The 22,847-nt window shown below is 49.3% G+C and overlaps 1 protein-coding gene across 3 annotated transcripts in view; it reads left to right on the top strand.

Annotated features, from left to right (window-relative positions):
* Positions 1 to 22,847, top strand: part of TBC1D22A (TBC1 domain family member 22A) — a 334,160-nt gene that overhangs the window by 85,884 nt on the left and 225,429 nt on the right. For all 3 annotated transcript variants that reach the window (XM_038550205.1, XM_038550204.1, XM_038550203.1), the window contains exons 5-7: positions 5,178 to 5,248; positions 16,958 to 17,086; positions 20,545 to 20,607. In XM_038550205.1, coding sequence (XP_038406133.1) covers positions 5,178 to 5,248; positions 16,958 to 17,086; positions 20,545 to 20,607 — 263 coding nt within the window. The remainder of the gene's footprint in view (positions 1 to 5,177; positions 5,249 to 16,957; positions 17,087 to 20,544; positions 20,608 to 22,847) is intronic.

Genomic DNA, 22,847 nt, shown 5'->3' with positions numbered 1-22,847 from the left:
CCTCTCCCCCAAAAGACACCACATCTAGGAGTAGAGGAAAGAACTGGATGTTCTTTTCTTCAGCATTTACTGCCAGGCTATTGCAAGGCTCTGCCTCAGGATGCAAAGGAACAGAATCATGGCATCCGATCTGCAGGAGCTCATAAGCCACTTCTGGGAGGTGAGATTGATGCTCAGACACAGCACTGTAGAGTGGGCATTTAGCTGGCCCCAGGTGTTCTGGCACTCACAGAGGAGGGAATTGGGTGAGGCCTGGAGTTGTCAGGAAGGCTTCATAGATTTGGCAGAGGTTGAGCTGGGCCTGGAAGATTGGGTGGATTTTGAAAAATTGGAGGTAAAGTTGGAAATGCCACAGGAATTTGTAGCTCTGTAGGAACATAATGAGGTACACAACGAAAGGTACTTCTTCCATTGCCCTTGAGCCATTCTCTGGATCCCTCCCCCAAGGCTGACTATGTTTCCAGGTTCCAGTGTACACTTACAGAAATACTCAGTGTGGGACATCTGGGTGGTTTAGTTGGTTGAGCATTTGACCCTTGATTTTGGCTCAAGTCATGATCTCAGGGTCCTGAAATTGAGCCCCAAGTCAAGCTCAGTGGTCAGCATGGAGTCTACTTGTCCCTCTCCCTTTGCTCTGTCCCCTCCCTGCTATCTCTCTGTTATAAATAAAATCTTAAAAAAAAAAAAAAAGAAATAGTGCATCTGTACTCTCCTTGCTCTTGTTCTGTCTTCACAGACTTATTCCATACCCACCCAGAAAGGCATCCATTCTTTTCCATGGTGGTGTTATAGTCCAATGTGTGGATGTAATGGTGTTTTAATCATCTCTCTATTAATGGACGCTCTGATTGTTTCTAGTTTTTCTTATGACAAGGCTCAAATGAATACCCTATGAATAACCCCTTACAAATGTCCCTGTGGAACAGATTTCTTCAAGTGAAGTTGCCTCTCAAATGTTATATACCTTTACAATTTGACCAACAAAGGGGCACCTGGGTGGCTCAATTGGTTAAGCATCCAATTCTTGGTTTTAACTCAGGTCTTGATCTCAGGGTCATGAGTTCGAGCCCTGCAATAGGCTCCAGGCTGGGTGTGGAGCCTACTTAAAAAAAAAGAAAAAAGAAACAATTTGACCAAGAAAAAGTTCTGTTCATATGCACTCAGACCAGACTTGTAAGAGAGTGGCTCTTCACCCACAGTCTCATCAATACTGGGTATTATTCATTTAAAATTTTATTCAATATGTGACAGATTTCTTGTTCTACTGATGTAGTTATTTAATCACCTTTGAGAGTATGTGTGTGTCTATTTTTTGTGCATTTGTTAGCTATTTCTAGTTCCTCTTCTGTGAATTTTCCATTTTTGTATAGGTTGGTCATTCTTTTGTACATGTTCTTTATGTATTAGTGATGTTAGTCTTTTTGTATTGTATGTTAACACATTTTTCAAGTCTCTCATTTTTTTTTTAAAGATTTTATTATTTGAGAGAGATGGAGAGAGAGAGAGAGAGCGCACAAGTCGGGGTGAGGGGCAGAAGGAGAAGGAGAGGGAGAAGCAGACTCCCTGCTGAGTGGGGAGCCAGATGCAGGGCTCAGTCTCAGAACCCAGGGATCATGACCTGAGCCAAAGGCAGATGCTTTACTGTCTGAGCCACCCAAGCACCCCATATCCGTCATTTTTTTTTTCTTTAACATTATAGTGGTTTTCGCCAGAGTCCTTTCAAACTTTTTATATAATTAGTTTGTTAACCTTATTTATAGTTCTGAGGTTTGTGACTTGCCTGAAGGCCTTTCTCCCATCTGAAAATAACATAATATTCCTCTGTATTTTCTTACAGTATTTTTTATCTTTCCTTTACACATGCATGCATACACACATGCACATACATGTACACATACTCCATTTAGGTCTTTGGAGCTTTAATCATTTGGAAATAGGTTTTCATGGTAAGATACATGGTCTGATTTCCTTTTCTGAAAAATAGGTGCCGTATCGTTTAGACACCATTGGCTGATGGCCCCTTGATTTGAAATGCTGTTGTAATCATAACTATGTGCAGGGTTGATGTGAGCCATTCATCTGTTACATTCATCTTTCTGCATAGTCTCACTGCTAGAACCCTGGGGTCTTAAGTACCGTAGATCTCTTACAAATTTGCTTATCTGGTAGTGCAAGTCCTCTCACACTATTCTTTTTGGAAATTTTATTGGCTGTTTTTATGCATTTGCTCTTTCAGGTGAGCTTAGTGTCAACTTATCAGGTTTCAGAACATGCATGGTATATCCCACTGGGATTTTATTGGCTTTACGTTGAACTCAAAGAATTTTTAAGTGGCAGTCGACAGCATTGTAGTGTTGAGGCTAGATCCAGTGGTACATGCTTGCTTACTGCTCTTCTTTCTCGTCGAGCCACCATCACCTCTGCACTGGGCTGCAGAAGCAGCCCATCAAGTGTCTCGTTGGGACCACTGGCCCCTCTGATCCCTTTTCTCACTGAGACCAGGGCTTTGCCTTAGCAGTTCACAGGGCTGAGAATATCCCCCTCCAGCCCCTCTTCCCGCAGATTTCTCCTCATCTGTGGGTCTTTTCTCAGTTATCATTTCCTCAAGAAAACCTTCCCTGCTAGGTAAACATTCTTTCCCCCATTGCATTTCCCAGCCTTACTTCTTCTGAGTCCAGTTGTAATTTTACATTTGCTTTGGGTTCTCTGAGCACAGGGCTGGGTGTGCTGTTCCCTCATGTCATGCCCTCTGCCTGCCCAGCACCCAGCCTGGAGGCGGTGTTCCTGAATACCAGCTCTTGCCAGTGAGCTTGGGGTTTTCCTCTGTGTCTTCATGTCTCTAAGCAAAACCTTCACAGTATTCCTCATATGGTAGTGGCCAATTTTTGTTAAGCTTATGCCTGTAACCTTTTCTGTTTATTTGGCTGCTGGTGGGAGAAGCTCTTGGTTTCGGGATGTTCTTGTATCTTCCTGCTGAACTCAGGCCTCATTGCTGCACCTCCTTGTTGGCTTCCTCCTCAGGCTGGTTGGTGCCAGATAGTGCAGCAGCCCCAGCCTCCTCTCGGACCCTACAGCCTGCAGAGGAGGCATAGAGGGTGTGTCCCCAGAAGATTTCTGAAGAGCAAGGAGGGGCTTTCTTCTCAGCAGCCCACAGCTAATTTGCTGTCTTCTTTACAGCTCGGATGGGGTCCCAGGCCCGTTGTGGAGTCCCTCCCAGGTGAGGGCAAGCTTTAGCTCTGCAACAATCAGTCAGTTCCAACTTCAGAGTGGTGGGTTCAGCTTCCCCCCAGGCTGACTCCTCTTGTTACCAGGGCTGCCAGGGTGGGGGTGGGTGGGTTGTCACTTTATACAACCCGGATTCTGCTAGAAAGGTGGAGGGACAAACAGGCCCTGGACATCTATCAGAATGATCCTGTGACTTTCCCATCAATCCAGTTTAACACGTTGATAAAGCTACAAGATTTCCTGGCGCAGAGCCATTCTTCTGTTCCTGGAGTAAACTGTACATACTATTCTTTGAACATCGGGTTGTGTTTTGATCTGTGTGGATTTTGTTTTGGATCTTTTGTCCATATTCATGAGTGAGATTGGTCTGTGTCACATGAAGCCTTTTTACTAATGGAAGTTAATAGAGTGGAGAGATTCTGGGATGTGAAGGTCATTCAGTTCCTGGGCCACTGTGGCTGCGTCACTAAGCTCTCTGAGCCTGCTCCTCATTCACACGGTGGGGACAGCCCTGATGAGCTCAGGCTGCCATGCGGAGCGAATAGTGTCCGTGAAGGTGCCTGGTTAATGCTAAAGCTGGCACACTCAGAACTTCGGACACACACCTCCGGCACCATGTTTGTGAGTTTCCTCCATGAGGAGACAGGTTCGGAAAACACAACGGAGATTTCTCTTGGCTTTCTTCATATAAACCATAATCAGAAAACCAGCCTTGTGCGGGAGGAGAGGCCCTGGGAACATGATGGTAAACATTACATTATTGGTGTTCAGATATTAGGTTCCTGCTTTTCATAATATCCTCAGGGTGCAGGGGAAGATTCGATATTTTCTGAGATTCTGCTGTAAAGCGCAAGTTATTGCCGGTACCATCGCCCAATTATTCTGTACTTATTTTACTTAGACTGTAGTAATTGGAAAAAGATTAGATGTCAGGACTTTGTATTTTGTTGATTATATTACCAAAGTCTCTTTAATCGTTTCTTTTATTCCTAGTATTAATCATGAGCTCCTAGCTGTTAGGAGAAGAGCCTAATGGTGGATTCCTAACTTAAAGGAAAGAAATAATTACTTCAGTTTCAGTGGGATTGACTGAGCGTTGATATACTTGTAAATTGAAATGTGTTCTCTAGCCATTCGGGGCACGTGGCTGAGACATCGGGGAGACACAGAAGGTCCTACGGAATTCAGAGGCCCATCTCCTCACCCCCCAGCCCCTGCTGTGCCCTCTACTGCCCTCGGGAGGCTCTGCACCGGGCTCCTGGCTCCTCTGCTCCTGGCCGGCCCTAGTCCTCTGTGACCTTCCCACCTGTAGGTCTTTGTGAAGGCAGCAGTGACTTGTACTAGTCCACCTTGAAGACCGTGTTGTCCTTGATGTGTATAAGTAACCTGGCTACACCCTTGATCAGTGCTGTGTGAGCACACACTTATCTCCATTAAATAATCTCTTTCAAAAGCAGTCCTGAGCAGAGCTCCTCCTATTCATAGGCAATGAATGGGGAGAGTGAGGCAGGATGCAGGAAAGAAGGGAGCCCTGGGAGGGCGGTGGAGGTGGGGACAGGTGGTGGTGGTGGTGGCAGAGGGAGAGAAATGGTGAGAGGGAACAAGGGAGGGGGTGTGTGGAGGGGAGCCCCCGCTTTGGGCTGCACTGCTTCCTGGAGGGAGGTGTGTGGCACCTCACCTGTCTCAGGGTGGCTCTGGGGACACTTGTCATGCATTTAGCAGAGGTGCACTCTGTATGGCTTAAATGTAGGCAGGTGACAAAGTGGAGGTAACTCCTTGTCTCGTATGTTGTGAACAATCAGTATCAGAAATCTTTATCACTTAGGTTCATTCTGGTTTCACTCCTGGGGCCCCCTCCTGCCAGGAACACTGATGAGATATGTCAAAGCCCCATGGGGAGTCTGCTAACCGTTTGTAAACCCTGTTTTCTTTGTCTTCTTTGTTGCCAACAGAGGAATTACGCAAGTTGAGCTGGTCCGGAATTCCTAAGCCTGTTCGTCCCATCACCTGGAAGCTTCTCTCAGTAAGTCTCTGCGGGCCTGCTCATCAGCTTGGCTTGGCCTGGAGTGTGGCCCGTCAGCCGTGGCCCAGACAGGCACCCGGTTTTTGCGGCAGTGAGCAGGGCCTTTGCCTGAGCTAAGGTGACATTTTCCATCCTTTGCTTAATTTCAAGCTTGGTTTGACAAGGCTGGCAGAGAATGAGGAGAAGTAATTATTTATGACAGCTGTATTCTTTTTCTCCGATTTTATTATTCTAAAAATCTTTGTAATATTTTCAAACCTGTGATAAAGTATCCAGCATAGACTATTTCAGTGCTTAAGAATCCATCACAGCAAAATATGTTTGACCAATTTCTTTCTTTTTTTTTAATGTACTTTAGTAGCCATGTTAGGGGGAGAAGTTGGTGCTAAAAGTATCTGTGAAAAAAAAAAAAAAGTATCTGTGATTCTGTGATGGAGGCTGCGGTTCTGGGTTCCTCCTCCCTGAACTGCCCACTGCGGAGACTCCTGGAGGGGGTCGGGTGGGCAGGTGGGGCGGCTGTAGCACACTCCCTGGTACTTCCCTCGGGTTGGTATCAGAAGTGAGTTTGGTCCTGCTCAAAACTTTGGGGTAGTTTGTAGACCGTCTTCTCCTTTATCCCTTTTTAAATTATTTTTGTTGCTAAATCAGTAAAGAACTTTAAGTGTTCACTCTAAATTGAGTCTGACTTTCAGTATTTAAAAGACTGTTTCTTACTAATGAGTCTTAATAAATTTGTAGCTTAGTACCTCGTAATCCTAAATGCAGATGCCGTTCTCAACAGTGAATATTTATAGATTAAATATTCTCTTGCAATTAAAATTAGACCTGCTACAATTGCTTATATTTCTGTTTGGTGTCTGTTATTTTAAGCATTTGTATCTACATTTCCAAATGTCCTCTAGGATAGGTTACAAGCTTTTTAGATGGAACTGTAGGACGTTCTGACGAAAATACGTTTAAGACCTTCTAGTGCAGTTTTGTATTTGTTAAGGCTGTGCTGCCTCTGGGTGGAGAGCCCTCCTGAGTTGTTTCACCCTGTTCCTTTCCTTTGGTTCTTGGTCTGTGTCCGTCGTAGCTGAGCTACCCTGTGTGTGCTGCACAGGGCCCGGCTTGGCAGGCATGTGACCTGGGCTTCAGTGGGCAGAGGAGTAGAACGGGGAGGAGGCAGGGGCTCCACTTTGTTGGTTTGAATGGGAAGGAGGGTGTAGGTGGGTAGAGTCTGTAACCAGGAATGTTGGGGATGCGAAGGAAAGATCATCCAGGCTTCTCAGGTACACGTACTTGCGTGACCCGTTAACTGACCACAGGGACTCCTTGCCCAGACACAGAGATGAATGAGGTCCTTGCCCTCCCCATCAGGAGGAACTGGGTCAGGTCATCCTGCTCAGTGGGATGCATGGGGTGCAGGGGAGGGCAGGGCAGCAGCAGAGCAGCGGCGTGCGATGCCGAGGACGGACAGCCCCTTCCCAGGGTTGGCAGGTGCTACAGGTAGGAGGCTGGGGACTGGGAAGGTCAGAGGTGAACTTGGTGGTTCTGGACCCCGTTAGTATAGGAGTGGATTGATAGATGAGTTAAAAAAAAAGTGTTGGCATCAGTGAGCAAAGCCTGTCTGTCTAGAGTGGGGGAGAGCACTTAGGAGGGGAGGGGTGGTTTCAGGGCAGGGTGCCTACCCCTGTGGATGGCAGGCCAGGCTCCTTGGTGAAGGTGGGATGCTTCTGGAGCATCTTGAAGGGTGTGTCAGTGTCCTCAGGTCGGGGAGATGGGGAGGGTGTATGGCCTGGGGGATGCAGCTGGGGTTGGAGGGAGAGCTGGTTCCCCAGGAATGGCAGGTGTACTGCTTGGATTAGGGAGGGGTGGGGAGCCAGGGGTAGCTGGGGACCAGGAGCAGGCCAGCACCTGCAGGAGTTGAGTGAGGTGGACAGGGGGATGGGGATGGGATGGCTGTTTCTGGAGCAGGAAGGCCGGAGTCTCTTGACAGGTCTCTTGGCTAGTGCCTTTATTCATTTGATCAGTATTTCTTGAGCAATTTTCTGTGTCTCTGGCACTGTGTCTGGTGCTGGGAGATAAGAAGGGAAGTGGATCAAGTCTCTGTCCCTCATGGGGCCTGCAGAAAACAGAGGGGGTCCCTGCCTTCCTTGGTCTCCCCCAGGACAGACTGGGATTTCATCCATTCTCTCAGGAGTCAAGATCCCCAGGGAACTGCTCACCTTGTGTCTCTTCCTGTCCTTTTTTGCTCGTTTCACAGTATCTGTTGAGTGCTTGCTGTGTGCCGGGCTGTGCACGTGCGAGAGATCCCTGCAGAAGTGGTGGTCTCTGGCTGCCGAGCTGCAGGAGCAATTAGGTCGGTATCACAACCAGGGCCTGGCAGGAGGTGGAAGAGTGTGCCTGTTGAAAGGAGGGGGTGCACAGCCAGGACAGAAAACTGGGCAGGGGAGGAGGGGCTAGAGGCTGCAGGAGCGGGGGTGGGTGGGACTCGGCCTGCTGTAGTGGGACACTGGTTGGTTCTTTGGGGCTGGACTCCCCATTCAGGGGACACATGCTCCTCGTTTCTTCACCATGCTCTGGGCTGGAGTAGTAGTCTTACCCCAGCCTTCAGGTGCCCCCAGACAGCCTGGAGAGACAGGCTTGTGCACATTCTGCACGGTGCTCTATGCCCTGGAGGTAAGATGGGCTCTGGGCATCCAGGGGAAGGGAACCACCAGGTTGAGGGGTACTAGTCAAACATGGGCATGGCCGGTGGGGGGTGGGGGAGGGAAAGGAGGTCAGAATTGAGGGGCCATCATCTCCTATCCCCTAAACATTGACCCAGGAGCTGCCTTGTGAGCCTCACCTTGCCTCCTGGTTACTCCCAAGGAGACAGCTGAAGCATGTTTTCTGTAGCGGAAGAGTTGGCGAGCACCGTGAAGGATGCTAATCATTTATTTCTGGCTCAGCGAGTGTTTCCCTTGCATCTGCCCTCGGCCACCAGGCCCTTTGCGAGTGCTGGGTCACAGAGGAATCTTGGAACATGGTGGGGAGAAAACCCAGCAGGCATGTCAGGGCCATGGGGGTGTGGAGAAGGGTCCCCCAAGTGAAGGCCACCTCCCTGAATCCCAGGCTTCACATTCCACTCTCCTGGGAAGCTTTTGCAGATCCTGGGGTCTGGGCCCACAGAGCAGATTGGAGCCTTGGGGTGGACTGAGGCATCGGGGTTTGTACCAATTCCAGCCAACGCTAGGCTGAGAAAGGGTGAGGGTAGCAAGGACGTGATGGCTTTGGGCTTTGGGCTGCCTCTTGACCTGTGTTTTTTTCATCTTGGGTGCACGTTAGTGGTGCCTGGGAAACTAGGTGTCTGGAGTCCACAGGGATTCTCACATGTGGCCAGGTTGAGTTCCACGTGGGACAGCAGGGCATGCACGGACCAGCCGGGAGACAGGACCCACTGGAAGCAGCATGCCTGGGCTGAGGTGCCTGGGCTTGACCGAGAGGGTAGTGCCCCGGAGGCTCAATGGCATGGGTGAGGCTGACTCCGGCCCCGCCTGTCGCTTCCGGGACCCTGAACCCAGGGACCGAGGAGAATCTGTCATTTGTCCTGTTGAAGAAGACAACTAAAGCTGCACTTGAATATGAATCTACTTCAAGACCTGGCAAACTAATGACTTCTTCCCCCAGTATGTTAACGATTTGTCATTAACGTGATCCTGGTGGTCTGTTGAAGAGCCCTATTCTTAATGGATGAGTAAGAAATGCTCCTTTAATGAAGAAAGATGGGAAACTTGGCTCCTGTCATTTACGGAGGACTAACATATACTCTAGTCTAGGACATATCGTTAAACCACCATTAATGCTGTTTAACATTTAAATTCCATGCAAGCATGGCAGTAATTTTTTAAAAATTAGCACTGTAGAAAATCGTATTTTTGGCCCACTTAGTAATAACTATTTCAGAAACATTGAACAAAAACTAATTAAACATTGAACATTTATGCTACTGAGCAGAATGGTTACAAGTGATAAGTGAGGTGCTGGCGTCACCCTGTCTTCTTGAGGTGTGTCAAGGTAGGTTCGCACGTAAACCCGCGGGAGGGAGCCACTTGATGCGTGTGTCACTGGGACAATTTTATATAAGTATATGCAGGTATTATTGTTTTACGTTTATGATTAGTGTTTTTATAGCATGCTAATACGGCAATTAAGTTTTCTGTAGTTCTGTCATTTAAAATTCATTGCATACTTGAATATATTTCGTTTGCATAATTTCCAGTCTGGTTTAATTATCTGAAGGCCCCAACTTGCATATGTGTGTTTTCCTTTAGGAATGGGAGTGTCAGGAGTGTGTTGGGAGGGGGGGAGGCTTTTTATTGCCTGGTTCCCATTATGGCGTGCTGCCTTTTAGAATTTCTCTTTTAAGAAGTGAAGTTAAAATCTGGGAGTAGGGGAATGTGTGAATCCTCGTTCACGGTCAGTAAGAGCCCTTCAGTGGCTTGGGGTGGGATTGATGGACGGCAGCCCATGAGGCTCCCTGGTTGCCCCACTGGGCCGGATCGACGGTGGGCCCCGGGCTGGCACACGGGGCCTCCCTGTTGGCTGCTGCACATGTCCACGCTCCTCACCGCATGTGCTCTGGCCTCGCCGAGGCAGCCTGGACACGCTGCCTGGTGCACTCGATGTAGTTGGGTGACTTTTCTTAGGGCGTCTGCCCTGTTTCTCTTCCCCACCTTGTTCTCCAACACTGGTGCCCACCCCAAACCAGTCCTAACCAAGCCCAGAACCGGATGCTTACCGGTGCTTACTTGTCACGCGGCAGCGCAGACCCCCAGGGCCGTGGCCCTCCTCGGGGTATGGTAGTATCGCTGCACGTCCCGTTGGCACATTCATTGTGCAGCAGGTCTGCGTCGGGCGTCTGTGGTGTGCCCGCAGCACTCTGGGAGAGGAGCAGCTGTGAGCATAGCGTGGGGACGCCCGCCCTGTGGAGCTTGCGGTCCTGGTCCTGGGGTCGCCTAGAGCAGGTGCCTGGGTGGCAGGAGTGCAGGGGCCTGGGGGAGGCGCGCTGCCAGCTGCTGCACCCCTGGAGGAGACGTGCGCCGAGGGCAGCGCGTGTGCCCGTGCCTTGCGCTGCAGGTTGCTGAGTGCCAGCCACGAAGCGCACGAGCCCTGGCACAGGCAGTGGGCAGGCCTGATGCTGCGGGGGCAGACGCTCAGGAGACAGCATGGTGCTGAGGACACTGCCGCAGGCCCTCGAGCACAGACCCGAAGAGCTTGGGGGCCGGCCCCACTGCTGGGGTCAGGCGCTGGCCCCGCTGCCCCGCTGCTCCGCTCCTGCATCTGGCCCGGGGCGGTGTTTGCTGAGCCTGTGTGGAGGCCAGAGCCTCAGGCCCAGGGAGTTTGCAGAGGCCCTGAACCTGAGAGCCAGGGGCCGGCAGCCGTGCGGGGAGGGTGTCCGCCTCTGTGCAGGGGCGTGATAGAAGCCTTGGCAGCTGCTGGAGCTCAGTGCGGGGCTGCGCTCAGCATCTCTACCTCCCGGTGTTGAGCCCAGGGTCTGAGCGTCTAAGGGTCCGATGGCCCAGGACATGCGTGGAGCTCAGGGAACAGTGTGTGTGGTGTAGTGTGGTGTAGTGTGGTGTAGTGTGGTGTGGTGTGTAGATGACTCCACAGGGCAGGGTCATGTTGCCTAAGTGTCTGTGACTTGAGCAGGTGCCTCTGCAGAGGGCGCGGAGGCAGCGGGCCTGAGCTCTGGCTGCAGCGTGCCCTCAGGCCCTGTAACCCTGGGCACCTTAACGAAACTCCTGAGCCTTTTCCTCTTCTGTGAACAGAATGACGTCAGCTTGTCCACAAAGCACGGTTGGAGGTGCTGCTGTCCGTAGCTCATGCCTGGTGAGCAGCCGGCCCTTCACCTACTCAGCCTGTGGCCATAGCCGCGTCAGGACAAGTGTTTTTTTTCTCTGGAGATGTTGGGGTCTGGAGGTAGCAGTAAAGTCAGAGGCACTGGTGGATCCTCCTGGTCCCTAGGTGGGTTGTCTCCGAAGCTGTCACTGTCGTGATGAGACCAGGTCCTCCGTCAGGTGTGACCAGCGCCTGGAGTGGTAGCCCCCCAGCAGGGACAGGGCCGGGTTCCCCACAGGGAGGGCGCCCCGCCCCGTGTTGGGTGCTGCACCGGATATTCCGGGTGGTGCTGGCTGCAGAGGCCTGCTGGTGGATGTGCTCGGGCGGGGGACTCATGGAGCCCGCACAGCAGGCGGAAGGCACTCGGACACGTACACTCAGAGGGCTGGTTCTTGTTTTTGTCGCTGTTGTAATTAATGAGAATCGATCTGCCCTTCGGGAGATTAGCAATCTCTCATCTGATCAGAAGATAGAGGCGAATTCCCAGTGGTAGGAGCTCCGACTGGCTGAGCTGTGAGTGTGAGTCAGCTGGACCCTCCAATGCGTGTGTCCCTTTCTCACCTCTTCTGATGAACTGAACACGTGTCAGGGCAGGTGCTCCTCAGGGGGGCCTGTCCTCAGTGCTGGTGACACCCGTGACCCGGGTTGGCCCCTTCCTGGCGGGGATGCTTGGGAATAAGGCATCAGGAGCCTTCACTATATCTAGTTTCTCCTTGAATGAATAGTTGACTTGTGGGGATTTTACGTCAGGAAGGAATCAGTTGTGGCTCACTGCCATGCACCTTAGCATGCTGGACCATGAGAAAGAGAGTCCCAGCCTTCAGAGATAGGGGGAAGGTAGGTATAAATACACGCATGTATGGACACACATGATTGGAGACCTTCAGGATCAGTGTTGAAGAGCCTGGTTGGCAAACTTTCTGGAAAGAACTAGCTAGCAGGGTCTCAGTGGGTCACACGGTGTGCTTTGTGCCTGCTCAGCTGTGCCCAGTGGAACAGAAGCAGCCCCACGCAGTTAGCACACGAGTCGGCGTGGCCAAGGTGTAGCCAAGTGTTACTCCCAGCGATGTGTGGCAGGCTGGCGTGTGCTGGGCTAACCACAGCTGGGGTCCAGGCATGGTTTTAAGGTGAAATGCGTGGGCACGGAATGTTGGATAAAGGACATTTTCTTACAAAGGATACGAGAAGGACTAATCATAAAAGATTAATTAAAGACGCTCCATTAAAGTTAGGAACTTGTCTTCATCAAAAGACATCATTAATGGGGAGAAAAGGCAAGGCAAGCGGGGAAGAGGAGATGCTCACAGAGGACTCAGATGCAGATGAGCCGGGGAGAGGGAGGTGACCTCAGGGAAAACGGGGCTACACTTGTACACACATTAGGCACTGGCATGCACTTCCGTGGGAGGGTCATCACTTTGGAAAATTCTGCAGCAGGGCCTGTGAAAGGGAAGCGCGGCCAGGGGTCCTCCTTCTTGGTACATATCTAACAAGATGCGTATATGTGCCACGATGGACAGGAACAGGAGTGTTTATAACAGAGAGCGGGAGCAGCCCAAATGTCAACAGTAGAATGGATTTTGTACATGGGAACAGGCAGCAGTGAAAATCGGCTACTCTTAACATGTTACAGAATTGAATGAATTTTTCAAATGTCATGTTGAGTTTAAGCAGCCAGACAGAAAAGATGATTCCCTTTATACAAAATTCAGAACTAGACAAAATTTACCCCAGTGTTAGCAGTCAGGGACTTAGGTGCAGGGAGGAGGTGAAGGACAGTGATTGGGGGGCTCCTAGGGGGCCTCAAATGGGTCAGTTTGTGATAATATCTCACACTTTATTTATTTATTTATTTATTTATTTATTTATTTATTTATCTCACACTTTTTAGATGAGCGCGTGCACATATACATTCTGTTTCAATATTTATTAAGAAGCTTAACTGGTATGACCCCAGTTTGTTAAAGCAAATGTATGCGAGAGTGTAATCGATAATAGAATAGATGTTCATAGAAATGCCTCAAGGAAGATAAAGAACAGATGTGCTCATACATCTGGAAAGATGTGGCTGGGTTCAGACCCATCTCATCGTCAAGGCTGGCTGCTCTCTGAGCTCAGCGCTCCATCAACTCAGATCTTCACGGTGGATCTGCAGCCCACGGTTCTCCATGTGATCAGGGTGGCTGACACAGCTCCAGTCTCTGCATATTCTCTTTTATTATTATTATTATTGTTAAAATATTTATTATTTGAGAGAGAGAGAGAGAGAGAGAGAATGGGTACGTGAGCTGGTGGGAGGGCAGAGGGAGAGGGAGAGAGAGAATCTTAAGGAGGCTCTCTGCTGAGTGCAGAGCCCGACCTGGGGCTCAATCCCAGGACCCTGAGATCATGACCTGAGCCTAAATCAAGAGTCAGACGCCTAACCAACTGAGCCACCCAGGTGCACTTCTGGACATTCTCTTTGATTCACAGGCAGCTGCAAAGAAAAGTGGTGGGCCTGGCTTTTGTGCCAGCATTGGGTCTCCTCTCTACCTCTGAGCCTGTCAGTCCCTGTGGCCAAGGAGATGGCCCATCAAGAACTGTCCTGAAGGAAGGGGATTATGGGTTGAGAACAGGGACACGTGGTTCCCAGAGGATCTTCAAGGCTCCGTTTGAACAAGGGAGCCATAGGTGTTTAGCAGCAAACACAGTGATGCTACTACAGAGGTGGGAGCATTTTATTTTATTTAAGATTTTATTTATTTATTTATTTGAGAGAGAGAGGAGCAGAGGGAGAGGGACAAGCACATTCTGTGCTGAGCATGGAGCCCGATATGGGGTTTGATCCCAGGACCCTGAGATCATGACCTGAGCTGAAATCAAGGATCGGATGCTTAACCAACTGAGCCACCCAGGCGCCCCAGACACGAGAGCATTTTAAAAGGCAGAAAGTACCATATAGGATATATTTGTTCATCCATTCACATGCTTCATCATACATGGATTCACTTAATAAAAATTTGGCTGCCATGTGGCTGGCCCAGTGAGGGGCTGGCCCCGAGGAAGTCACGTGCCAGGTGCTACTGGGGCTCTGAGTGACCAGCCCCACCTTGGGTGTACTGCAGTTCAAGCCTCCTGATGAAGTACCATGGAAGAGATGCTTGAGCGATGAGCAAGAGGTAGCCAGGTAAAGCTTTAAAACATTAAGGGAAGAAGCAAGGAGAAAATCTTTCTTATATAGAAGAAGCACTAAATGTAAAAGAAAAAGTTTACAAGTTTGGAGATCATAGAAATTTTAAACTTCTGCTCTTTGAGACAAAAAGGCAGACCACAGATTAGGAAAATATAATTGTAATATGTAAATTGTGTCTAGAATACAGAACCTTAAAACTCACTGGAAACACAAACAACCTGATTTAAAAAAAAAAGGGCAAAAAATTTGAACGGACACTTCACCAAAGAAGAGAAGCAGTGGCGGATTGGTACATGGAAAGATGTTCAACGTCATTAATTGGTAGGGACATGCAGTGAAAACTGTTTAATAGAATGGCTAATATTTTTTTTAAAGAATTTTTAAAGAGATCTTTTTATTTATTTTATTTTATTTTTATTTTTTTAAAGATTGTATTTATTTGTTCATGAGAGACACAGAGAGAGGCAGAGACACAGGCAGAGGGAGAAGCAGGCTCCCTGCAGGGAGCCCTGTGTGGGACTTGATCCCATGACCCTGGGATCCTGTCCTGAGCCAAAGGCGGATGCTCAACCACTGAGCCACCCACCAGTCCCTTAAGAGATCTTTTAAAAAGATCTCTTTAAGATCACTTTAAAATCTTTAAAAAAGATTTTATTAGAAATTTTTTTTTGTAAGGGAGTCTTTATTATTTTTCTCCAAATTTTTAAATTCCAGTTAATTAACATATAGTGCAATATTTTAGGAGTAGAATTTTGTGTTTCATCCGTTACATACAATACCTTATAGTGCTCATCATGACAAATGCCCTTCTTCGTGCTCGACACCCATCTAGCCCGCCCCTTCAACCCTCAATTTGTTCTCTATTATTATGAGTCTGTCTCTTTTTAAAATGATTTTATTTATTAGAGAGAGAGAGATGGAGAGCACAAGCAGGGGGAGGGACAGGTAGAGGGAAGGGAGAAGCAGACTTCCCGTTGAGCAGGAAGCCCAACGTGGGGTTCTATCCCAGGACCCTGAGATCTTGACCTGAGCTGAAGGCAGACACTTCACCGACTGAGCCCCCAAGGCACTCCTGTTAAGCATCTCTAATGGTTTGCTTCCCTTTCTCTCTTTGTTTTTTTCTCCTTTCCATGTATTCATCTATTTGGTTTCCTAAATTCCACATGTAAGTGAAATCACATGGTAGTTGTCTAAAGATTTTATTTTATTTATTTATTTATTTTTTTTAATTTTATTTTTTAAAGTGATCTTTATACGCAGCATGGGGCTTGAACTTGCAACCCCGAGATCAAGAGTTGTGTGTTCCACTGGCTGAGCCAGCCTTGAAGCCCCAGACTGGCTCATGATGTTTAAACACGGCCAATACTAAGCATCAGGGAGGGTGTGGAGCATTTGGGATTCTCATACACTGTTAGTTGGAATGTGAAACCATATGCTCACTTTGTAGAAGGTCTGGCAGTTTTGTAGGAGGCTAAACACGCAACTGCACGGTGCCCCAGTAAGTCCCCTCCTAGGTGTTTAACTGGGAGGAATCAAAGTGCATAGCCATAAAAACCTTGTACGAGAATATTTATAACAAGCTTTATTCATAATAGCCCCAAAGTAGCAACAACCCAGATGTTCAGCAACCAGGTCATGACCCGACAAACTGCTACGTCTGAACCATGGGATACTACTCAGTAAGCAAAGGAAGTAACTGCTGGTTCACACTTCAGTCTGCACAGATCACAAAGACAGTAGGCCAAGTAAAAACCACACGTGGGTCCCCAAATGATTCCGTGTGCATGATGTTCTAGGCCAGGCCTCAGTGTGCTCCCTGGTGAGGGGCCCAGCAGCTCCCTGGGCTCTCGAGGTTCAGAGCGTGGAGATGGCCTGCCCTGGGCCCAGGGTGGGTTTGGGGGTGATAGGAGTGCTCTGTGGCTTCACTGGGGGGTGGGTGTAGGTAACAGCTGTGTACCCTTGTCCAGTGTCACGGAACTGTTTACTTAAAAGAGGTATATTTTATGTGTGATATGTCAATAATGTTGATTTAAAAAGTAGAAACAAAAATAAAAAAGCATCCAAAACACCAAGCAGCGTGGCCCTGGAGTCTGGGCTCTTCAAGACCACCTGCACCTGCCCGCCTTTCTGGATTTGAGTTCACTTTATGTCCTGGGGCTGCAGCTGCCATGTGCCCAGCAGTGTTCAGAGAGAGGAGAACATTTGCATAAGTGACTATATGTATGTGGGTGCATGTATATTGTGTGTGTGCGTGTGCATACACGTATGTGCACACACCTCTGTATATGTTGTGTGTATGTGCAAACACACACGTATGTTCTGTTGTCATAAGAGCATGCAGACTTCTGAATTCTTGAGGCACGTGAGGCATTTAGAGTGAGGGCTGATCTCAGCCCTGCTCTGGGAGAGCATGAGGTACCAGCCTGCCGGGGGGCTCCGTTCTGACTCCCAGTGGATGGCCCCAAGGTGTGGCTGGCTCAGCGAAGGCCACGTGTGTCTGAGCACGAGCCCCTGTTTGGTGCCCCAGAGGCCAGCTAGCTGATTTTCTTGATCTCTGTTTCTCTTTCCACAACTCATTGAGGCTCCCCCGTGTCCAGTTTCAGAATGCCATTCCAGACTTGGGGAATCAGCATTGACCATATACACTTTGTGTTTTTGTTCTTTTTCTCCCCCAGGGTTACCTTCCTGCCAATGTGGACCGAAGACCAGCCACTCTCCAGAGAAAACAGAAAGAATATTTTGCTTTTATTGAGCACTATTACGACTCTCGGAATGATGACGTTCACCAGGACACCTACAGACAGGTTGGCTCTCTTCCTTGTTTCATGTTATGTGAAGAACTTTAACTTGGTGATGATAGGTAGGAGGAAGTGTTTTCTCTAGCATGTCCTTAATTGGGTCACACATTAGTGTTTTCTAATAAAAAATGAGAATAAAAATGGTGTGCTTCTAATAGTAGTAGTTTGCTTATCTCTGGTTCTTTCTACAAGAGTGAAAGGGTGTTTTTAATTGGAGTTGCAAAATGGATGCCCATGATCCCTTGCCAGCACCCTGAGACCTGGCTGAGGAGCGGGGGGCGCCTCTTGTCTCAGTGAGCTGCTGTTTGGCCTGCAGGCTCAGGAGCAGGCACTTGGCTAGGTCGATCCGAGGAGAGTCCCTGTGGCCTTTGTGGGCACTGGACCCCCTGCAGCCCTGGGGGACGGGGTTTAGATGGAAGAGAGCTGTGCTGGTTTGTTGGACTTGGGGGCATGCAGTTTGGTCCATAGCAACACGTGTGGCCACTTTATTGTTTCTGCTGTTTAGTTTAATACAAAATGGGTATAATTATGGCTTCTTGAATAGTCCATTGACAGACGGTGTGTATAATGGGGAAAGTACTTAAAATTGATTTACAGTTCACAGTACATTCAGAATTTTATGTTAGAATAGCTCTTTGAGAGCTTTGTGATTCTGTCTTTGTTATATGTGAGAATTCAGAATGGTTGGTGATGCACACATTCATTCATTGATTTATTGTGCTGCATTTAAACAGAAAGGTAGTTCTCAGCTGGTAGCCCTGCCTTCTGTTTATGAAATCAACCTCTGACTTTCCTGAGACATGTCAGTACCAAATACTTCCTTTTGGAAATCCCTCTTCTGGGTGAAGGAGCCTTGCTGAATTTTTCTGACTCAGATGTGGGCTAGCCGTGTCTCTGTCATTCTGGTATAGATCTGTTAGAGAGGACTGAAGACAGGCCTTCCCTCTGATTGATAACCAGAGGTCCTTTAAAGTTCATGGATTCTGGGAGAATGTCTTCTTCGTGGATGGGGTGCGGGAGCTTGGGAGGAGGACTGTCCTGCTTTAGAGTGAGGCCCAGGAAAGGGCAGGAACCCGCCTCTGTTGCCTCCTGCGGCGGGGCCCCTCTGCCTCTGGCTCATTCTCAGCCTCGCCTCGGTGGCTCCTAGGGCATGAGAAACTGATTTGAGAGGGATTGCACTTGGATTTGGGTGGGGAAATATCAGCTTACCTGATTTATTTTTCCACCTCACTAATTTTAGGGAATGGGCCAATTTGGTATTGGTTTGACTGTGTTTCTCATGAATTTTCATTCAATGAAAAGACTTCCAGAGGATGACACTAGCATCTATCTATAAGATTTACCAAACTGTATTCTATTATGAATTTCATAAGGGAAAGTTAATTAAAAACGGGTTACATGCATCTTTATTCAGTTACTATGATAGGTAATAAAAAGTCTCCATATTATTACGAATTCCCAGAATGTTTCTACATTAACAGAGCTGAGACAAGCGTAGCCCACGGCAGTTCTGTTGGCCCGCTTGCTTTGCTGCCAGCAGACCCGCCTCCTGGAGGTGCACCCCGTGCTGTCTAGCTGCCACGCTTTCAGACACGCTGCCCTGTCCAGGCAGAGTCTGGTCTGGTGTGGGGCTCGGGCACTCTGGTGTCTCCCTGCTTGCCCACCCTGGGCGGCTGCCCCGCCGTCACACACCACCAGGAGGCCGCAGGAGTGCAGGCCTGCGGTCATGCCCTCATGTCCTCTGGCATCTGCTTAAGTGTCTGGTGGAAGACGTCATGCCCGGAGCACACAGAGTTGGTCTGATGAAAGATTCATCCAGTGTGTCCTCCCTCCTCTGGGAGTTGTGGTCTCCTCTGCATGCTAGTCCTGTACATGGGGAGCAGGCGGCCTAGAGGGGCACACACAGCCGTCTGGGTCAGCCTTGTGCAGCACCCCCTCTCAGGTTGGACCTCATCCTCCCGTTGGCACAGACGATGGCGGGTATTAGTTATGGTGCCTGTTGTCCCATCCACCCAGCAGACACACGACAGGCAGCTCTTCTGTAAGAGGGGACAGATGTGTGCCTGCCAGAGTGTGATGGCAGGGGAGCAGTGTTCTGGGGACAGCCTGGTGCAGGAGGTGAGATCAGGCTGGGGGCCTCTGGCCCCCAGTGTGGACTGTGCGCCCCTCCCTTCCAGCACTGCTGTGCGCAGACCTCCTTCACACACTGGGCCGCAGGCACATCTCCCTCGGTTCCTCCCTGTGTTACTCGCAGGGCTTGGGGCTGATTATTTCCCATGCTGCTCTCCTCCGGCTCCTTCCCTCTCATTCTCCTTCCCACTATCCTTCTCTGCTGCCCACAGTCCGTGCTCCCCGAGTGCTGAGTCCACCGGCCCCCGGCTCCCTCCTGGTTCTCTCGCCAGGCTGGGTGCCGCTCATCCTAGTTTCTGGGTTGTCGCCTGACAGAAGAGCCCCAGGCAGGAGCCCATTAGTGGGGAAGCAGCCCCAACTCCTTGGAATGGTGCGGTTGGCGGGGCTTCTCAGGCTGTGTATCCTCCTGTGCGCTCTTCACCAGTAACCCTTGGAGGGAGGTGGCAGGCACCTTCTAGACAAGGACGCTGGCCCCAGGGCCTTAGTGATGTCACCAAGGCTGTAGTGCTGGTGAGGCAGGGGAAGGACATTGTCCTGGGCTTGTGGACAGTAGGATCCTCGTGGTCATGTGCAGAGACGGGGGAATGAACCTGAATTGTAGACTCCCACTTGGCATTAAGGTGTGCACGTCTTCCTTCAGCCTTCTTGGGCCTTTTCCTGGGTGATGGGGTGGCCAGTGGGGGTGTTCATGTGGGATGTTGGGAGCCAGCCTATGATGCCAGCTCAAGCCCTGAATGCTCTTGCTTGGCCGCGGCTTGAACCTTCGGGGTGTGCGTTCGTCTGCAGCATGGGGACTTCATGATGACTCTCACATCAGGCGGTGGCCAAGCTGGGCTCAGCCGACACCAGCAGAGGTGTTTAAGTGCTTCCTTTGAGAAGTGCCCTGGATTCCCATGGGCTCTGTGAAGCGGAGAAGAAAGTGGCCTGGGCACCCAGAAGAAGCTGTCACAGCGGAGGACTTGTACACTATCGATGCACCTGAATTGCTTCCCCGTGTCGGAGGCTGGAAATCAATGTTTACTAATTGCTATGGATTATGTTGCTAAATAGCTGAGGGCTGCTCTCTTCCTCAATGCTCGGCAGCAGCTGCTAGGTTGGGAGGTGCCAGGCAAGCCTCCACGCTGGGACTGGGGGAGGCCCACTCAGGTGGAACCTGCCGCCTCCTCTGGAGCCGAAGTCAGCGACATAAGGAATTTGTGTTTTCAGCCAGAGCAGGAGCAGGTTAAAGTCCAGAGCGGATTCATCGCTGTTACTAAGTATTGCTGTTTTAATCACATGCTTATGATGACATTTGCCATTTTGTAAAATAATACATCTTTCTCCTGCGTCTCCAGATCCACATCGACATCCCTCGAATGAGTCCAGAAGCATTGATACTTCAGCCCAAAGTGACAGAGGTAAGAGCTGGGATCTGGAAATTCCTGTTGAGGTTGTTTCCCTCTGTTGGAGTGGTGGGTTTCCGCGGGACTAGTGAGATGGTTGGTGCAGTCGGGGTGCTTTACCCACAGCAGGTTTGGGGGTAACTTATTCTTAAAATATTTTGTGTGTCATATGGATGCATATAGAAGGTACAGGTGTGTGTCCTTAGAGCATATGCTTGTGTCCACCCCCACCTGAGGACTGAGAACTCCACTCACATTGGACCCATGGTGCTGGGGCTGCTCACGGTTCTTACCCTGTTCTCGGAGGGCCCCCAGAACCTGACCAGCCTCCTGGCTCTGTGATTCCTCATGCCCTCGGCATGTGTTGTGTGGTGTTGTGGCAAGTTCAGATCAAGGCAGCAGTCGGGCCACATCCTTCCCTGGTACCCTCATCCCTCTGCAGCTTGTGTTTTTCCTCCACTTTATTTTTTAAGCTTCACCTAATCTGTGTGTCCGGTTGTCTAATATCCCCTCGTTTAAATATATGGCACATTTTCTGCAGCCTTTCTCCTGTTGTTGGCATTTGGGTCGTGTCTCACATTTTGCAATAAGGACCTTCAGGGACGTTCACGCAGGTGCCCACAGACAAGGGTTTCTCCTAGGCACTGCCGAAGGAGTGAAGCGGTTGTGTGGTGGGGTGTGAGCCTGTTGAGCCTACAAGATGGTGTCAGCATGCTCCCACGCGGGCTATGCCTGTGGAGTGTTGGAGTCCTGTGCTCCATGTCCCCGCCAGTTCCTGTGGTCCCTGGACTTTCCACTTCTTGTCCGTCTGGTGGACTTTCCTGTCATGGCCATCATTTCTCTGGTTACTGGTGGCGATGAGCATCTTTACCTTTATTTATGGGCTCCTGTGTTCCCTCTCCAGGGAGATGCTTGCTTCCATCTTTTGCCCATTTTTCTTTTGGTTTGTTGATCTAATTTTTTATTGGCTGCCAATCTTCATGTGTTAGGGTTTCTAAATCTTTGTCAGTTTGCCTGTCACACGTGTCCTCTTCCACGCTGTGGCCGCTGCTGACTCCCTGCTTGGTGGAGGTTGATACCAGAAGGTCTTCGTTTCAGCGTGGTTGAACTTCTCCTGTCTCTTAAGAACTCTCCTACACATACTTCACGCAGCTCTTCTCCCGTATTCTCTTCTGAAAGTTTTAACCTTTGCCCTCCACCCTGGTGTGTGCCATCCATCTGTCCCTGCCAGCCGCTCACCATGTGAGGGAGGAATCTGGTGAACTTGCCCGTGCAGTGACCTGCTGGCCCGGCCTCATGTCTGCCTAGGCGTCCCTTCTGGCGTTTGTCCTTCTCATGCTCAAACACGTTTCCAGGTTCTCTGTCTTGTCCCTCAGTTCAGGGTGTCTTCCCTCAACACCACAACTGCCAGTGAATTTGGCACCCTGAGTGTCCCTGTGCGGGTGGGGGCCTCAGGCCCGTGCGCTCCCACCTGGTCCTCATGGGCAGACGACCCTGTATTTGTGTTCACTGTCCGCTGGCTTTGTGCTGGGAGCTGCACCGCATCTGGAGACCAGTTTGGGAGGATGGACACATTCATGAAACCCAGTCTCCGTTGTCGCGAACACGTGGGTCCTCCATATCCTAGGCCGTTTGTCGTGCCTTTCAGTGTAGTTTTAAAATGTGCTCCATAAAAAAAAAATATGTCCCTTATTAGATTTATTCTTAGTTATCATATTTTGTTGTTATTGTAAGCAATATCTCTTTAAAATTGAATTTTTTTTTTTACTGTTTGAAATACTTGTTTTGCATCTTGAGTGCTCCTGTAAATGCACTTTTAAACTTCACTATCTCTTGTACATTTAGTAAGTTTGTTGAACAAATTTCCTGGATTGTGAAAGCAAAAGCACTTCTAGATTGTAGAACACAAAAGGAGAAAATTAGTTTTCCACAGAAGTAGTCATTTTGAGACACTTCTGTTTGATTGTCTTTTTTAATAGTTGTATTTACTGTATCTGGAAAACAAAGAGATAATATATTGTTAACCTCTTTTTCACTTTTTTTAAAAATAGAAGATAGAGTCAGCCACAGACCTTTGTTTTATTTCTTTTTTATATTTTTCCTGCCACTTGACACATCTTTTGTAGAGCCGAGCTTGCAGGCTCTGAGTTTCAGAGCAGGGATGCAGTCCCTGCCAGTGGGTATTGATTGGTCTGCTTGTGTGTGATGCCCTGGGATCCTGGTCCCATTGGTTTGAGGCGCCTCTTCCCTGCTGG

This window comes from Canis lupus, chromosome 10 (assembly GCF_011100685.1).
Source record: "Canis lupus familiaris isolate Mischka breed German Shepherd chromosome 10, alternate assembly UU_Cfam_GSD_1.0, whole genome shotgun sequence".
NCBI classification, from domain to species: Eukaryota; Metazoa; Chordata; class Mammalia; order Carnivora; family Canidae; genus Canis; species Canis lupus.
This window is presented reverse-complemented; position numbering and strand designations above follow the sequence as displayed.